This window comes from Seriola lalandi, unplaced genomic scaffold (assembly GCF_002814215.2).
Source record: "Seriola lalandi dorsalis isolate HSWRI2012SDOR001 ecotype SW California unplaced genomic scaffold, Sedor1 jcf7180002053680, whole genome shotgun sequence".
Lineage (NCBI taxonomy): Eukaryota > Metazoa > Chordata > Actinopteri > Carangiformes > Carangidae > Seriola > Seriola lalandi.
The window spans coordinates 82,337-87,171 of record NW_019524233.1 but is presented as its reverse complement, the minus strand read 5'-3'; the positions used below and the strand labels follow the sequence as shown (position 1 = coordinate 87,171).

Below are 4,835 nucleotides of genomic sequence, written 5' to 3'. Positions count from 1 at the left end.
CTGACTGACTGACTGACTGACTGTCTGTCTGTCTGTCTGTCTGACTGACTGACTGACTGACTGACTGACTGACTGGATTGGGATGAGATAAAATGAGATAGGAGGGCACAGGCAGGCATGCATGCACACAAACACACTTTAGAAATTGGTACAGGGTGAGTCATTACACTGGACATGAGGCAGACGCACGATCAAGACTGATTGGGTCCCGGGGAGGGTGAGGGTGAGGGGGCATCTTATGTGACCAGAAAAAAGCGTGAAATGCACAGTGTGTGTGTATATGTGTGTGTTTGTATGTGTGTGTGTGTAAGTATGTGTGTGTGTGCGGATCAGTTACCACGGCTCAGAGGATGAAGCGATCCCAAGTACCACCACGACCTCGACGGCTGATGTCACTGCATTTGTTTAGACTCCAGGCTGGTGGAGCATTTTACGCTTACATGTCCTCCAACTGCTCTATCTGTACGTCTGTCAGAAAAGTTTTTAATTGGTGAAGAAAATATTTTCTGATCAATGTTCCCTGGCTAGTTCATGAAGCATGTGGGAGCTGAGTTGGGGATAGAAAACAGTAGGCTGGACGCAGAGTAATTGAGTGGGCTGTCACAGAGTAGGCAAACAAGGCATTTGGTGCAAAAACAGACTTTATGCCAAACTGTGACCTTTGAGAGTTGGGACGTTTTTTTTTTGTTTTTGTTGGGAGTGATGTGAATAAATATCTTCTGTGTGCTTGGGAGTTTCAGTTGTGCATGTCTCTTTGTGTGGTTTATTGGGCATATCTACATGTGAGCCCCCTATATGAACATTTGTCAATGTTCAGATGATTTCTGGCCAGTTCAGCTCAGTGCAGCAAGCAGGAGATGAGGGGGTGTATGAAACAGTAGGCTGGTTATGCAGCAACAGAGTGGGCTGTTGAGAGTGAGCAAGCTGAGTACTTAGTAAAAATTAAATATAGTACAAAACAGAACTGAGATTCAACAAACACCTACTTGACAACATGTTTGCTCCTCCACAAGATTTACCGTTTGCATTACATTATATCTATCTATTAACTTGTGTACACTGTCGTAATGATGCTCTGGGCCTTTATTGCATAATGTATGAATGTTGTGTTGAATGTGTTGTGCTTTTTTATGTATTTTCCTGATATATTCTGACAGCTGTGCTGCTTTCTCGACCTCCTCACCTTTCATTCTTGCTTTTTTGTTTCCTTTTTTTCTTTTTTTTTTTGCTCAGTTTGTTACCTGTTCATTCTGTTTTTGTACATATTATGTACTTTTTAGGTGTTTTAATGGCCCAGACTAAGCTCACTGCTCATGTACTATAGTATTGACACACTGTAGTGACATTTTTGTTGCCACACTCCCATTGCCCATCATTATACTAGGTGTGAAGCTTTTACCTCAGAGTTCAATGCAGATTTGGAGCAACATAAGGCTAAAGCTAATGTGATGTTGAACATGATGTTAACCTAGTCTACTTTAACAAAATTGAAGTAGATATTTTTTTTAAATGTATAAGGATATATATATATATATATGAATTGAAATATAAAAATCAGGGACTGCAAAAGATGGATGCCTTCAGGGAAAGTCATTTTTCCATATCCGCTTATCCCTGGGGAGCTGCAAGCCATCCCAGCATGCAGTTTGTTGAAGGGCAAACCTACGGCCTGATCAAGACATTCACACCTGTGAGCATTTCAGAGTTTTCAATTCATCTGACCTGCATGTGAGCAAGATCCATGTAAACACTGGAGTGTAGGAGGCTTCAGTCGTACTTGAACCTCGTCATGAGGTCACAGTGTTGAAGTGAGAGCACGAGAGACTGAAAAGCATCAGCTTATATTTGAATGATCCATGTGGAGTGACTAAAATTTGAGAAGTTGAAAGAGTTGTCCCTGATTGTAGCACAGAACTGTAGACGGCAAGCTATCACTGCAATGGTTTTCCTTATCAATTAATTTATTGATTATTTTGTCAATGTATCATTTCTTCTGTACACCATCAGCAAATAGCAAATTTGTCCGTCCTAGTTTCAAGTCCAAGGTGATATCTTGTTTTGTCCCCCAAGATATTGAGTTTGCTGTCATAGAAGACAAAGAAAACCAGAAAATATTCTCAATAACTTTCTGATGATCAGCAAATCGATGAATCAACAAATTGTTTCAGCTCTAATGTCTGCTGAGGAATGGAATGACTTTTTCTTTTAGATTTAGATCAATGCTAAAAAATTGTTATTAACATAAGACATGTGTGTGTGTGCGTGTGTGTGTGTGTCCTGTGGTGGTGGTGGTGATGGTGTGTGTGCGTGCGTGCTCAGGTTCAGAACATCAGCCAGTCGATGGAGGTGCTAGACCTGCGGACATACAGAGATCTACAGTATGTAAGGAACACCGAGAGTCTAATGAAAGTGGTGGATGGAAAGCTGAAGGTGGCCTCTGAAAATCCCCGCAGTCTCAATCCGAAGGGCTTTCAGGTAATTGACTGTCTGTCACCTCCTGTACAGTGCTGGTGCGTGCGTGTATTAACAAGCGAATGCAGATACGCTCTCCACGTGCACGCCAACTTTGCCAGATGCACTGCAATCTCCATCGCTCTTCACACACGATAAAATTTAGTATGACTCTCGACAGACTGCAGACATAAGCACTGGTACACAAATTCAATTCTGCAACTATCTCTGAGTCATTGAGTCACGCGCAGAGGAAATTTGAGCAAATTCACTTGCATCTGAATTATTAAACCCCTGGACCTAGAAGAAGAGTGTTTTTTTCTGTATTTCTCCCCTTACATCCTTCCCTAGCGGCACAGAGCCGAGCCACGAGATTTTATTTCCAGCCCTTTTCGTGTGTACCCCCTTTTTTTTCCTATTTGTCTTTGTCTTTCTACGTTCAACGTCGAGCCCGTACTCTATCTCTGTCGTGCGTTCTTGATTACTGTTGATACATGACATATAAATATAAGACGTTACGGCAACCAGACAATAACCCTATGTATTATTTACATGGAGTAGAGTGTTGTTGTGGTGTATGCAAATGTAATTTTTCCTGCTAGTGTCTAGTGCATAAATACACACAGATCAAGGGTGAGCGGGCAGGAGAGCAATTCATTCTCAGTGAAGTTTGCCTTTTCTATTTTGGTTGATGCGACAAAACCTTTGGGGTGGGTGAATGCTCTTTTAAGAAAAAAATAGTGCCTATTTTGTTCAGAACGCAACTTAAGTATATTGTGACTTGGACTGTGTAGCACAACTATGTCTACATAATAGCACCATGCTCACTAAGACATCCTCATTTGAACTCAGAGCATGTGGAGGGAATTATTTGGGAAGACCAGATCCACAAAGGCTCTGCCTGACACAGAGCCAACAATGTCAAATCTGCCCTCTGTTCAAAACTCAGCCCTCTCTCCTCACTCTATATACTTAACATTCTGGTGTCTGCTCTTAGATAGCGAGCACATATATTCACATTTATCTCTACCTTATCTCTCTACAAGCTAAGACTCAGCTGCCATTATCAGCGGGCCCTTTTTGTCTTCCTGTCAGCGGGCTGTCTTGCCCAGGCTCTCTCCATATTTCTCAAACTCTTAGAGATATTAGATAGACCATAAAATAGTTTGATTAAAAGATGCTCTGATAAATGCATGATGAAGTTTGCTTTACTGCCGAGACCCTGCTCCAGCACAGGGACGAGCATGAACGGCAGCGTTGTGCTTTCAGTGTGTTTTATGAAAACTATTCCAATGGCTGTAATGAGGATGTTTATGAAATAAGCCAATTCATCAGTGAAGGCCTGAGATGACTAAAATATGCAGAATGGTGAGCATTATATTCCAGGAGATGTCTGAATGCAAATCCGCAATCCAATAAATAAAAAAAAAAGTCTCCAAAAAAAAAAAAAAGGAGCAGGATTTGACCAGAGCAGGTTGGCTGATGAATGCATGCAGCTCAAAGTTGCCTATGGCAGAGCGTGGGAGATTAACGAGAGCGAATTTTCACGGCTTGAAAAGGGGAAAATGAGATTTATGATGTGGCGCCACAGGGCTGAGAGCTGCTCCATCACCAGATTTACGATAAACCTTAACAAGGAGGAAACAGCCCCTCCTGTGGCGGCCACACTTTACGGATACACTTATTTCTCTCTTGAGCCCTCTACCTTCCACGCAGGCAGCCCGGCTCTCCTGCTGCTTCCTGCACTCCTACCTAAGGACACATTGTTCTTTGCACCTCTAAACATATGATGAGTCACAGACTAAGTTTATTCCCAGCAGCACCGTTTTACTTGCTGTAGGTGAAAATTGTATCAGACCGAGCCCGTGTAAGTTAAGTGGCTTTTCAGTCCGTACAAAAGGATTGTAAATGGAGATAAATCTGTACTTACAGATCATACAAAGAAGCCTACACAAGTTAACGAAGTGGGTGGAAGCTTGATCATTCCCGTAGCAAAACATGCAAGCAAATGAGAACATATTGTTCAGTTTAAGGGACATAAATATTGGGAGAAGAAGACTGCAATCTAGGATATAGCCAAAATCTACTTTCAGTGTGATTTCCCAAAATCTCAGATATACACAGAAATGATACAGTAAATTATACCTTGGTGCAGTTCTGCTATGAGTGATAAATCTCGGTGCTAAAGGGAGAAACAAATGAACCCGCAACCAGCTACTATACGAGTTCCTGATTGAGAGATGAGCTCTGAACCAGAAGCAACAACTGAAGATTGAAAGGCTATAGCTCCCTCTGCACACAATCCCCCTGCACAGTAGTAGCATGGTCGACCTCATCCCCCCGTCCTCTTTATTCTCACAGGGTTTAATCCTCCTGCCCCCACC

The 4,835-nt window shown here is 42.2% G+C and overlaps 1 protein-coding gene across 1 annotated transcript in view; it reads left to right on the top strand.

Moving 5' to 3' along the window:
• olfm2a (olfactomedin 2a) overlaps nt 1-4,835 on the top strand; it is a 17,609-nt gene that overhangs the window by 8,533 nt on the left and 4,241 nt on the right. Inside the window, exon 2 of the mRNA XM_023401429.2 lies at nt 2,303-2,475. Within this exon, the coding sequence (XP_023257197.2) occupies nt 2,303-2,475 (173 nt within the window). The remainder of the gene's footprint in view (nt 1-2,302; nt 2,476-4,835) is intronic.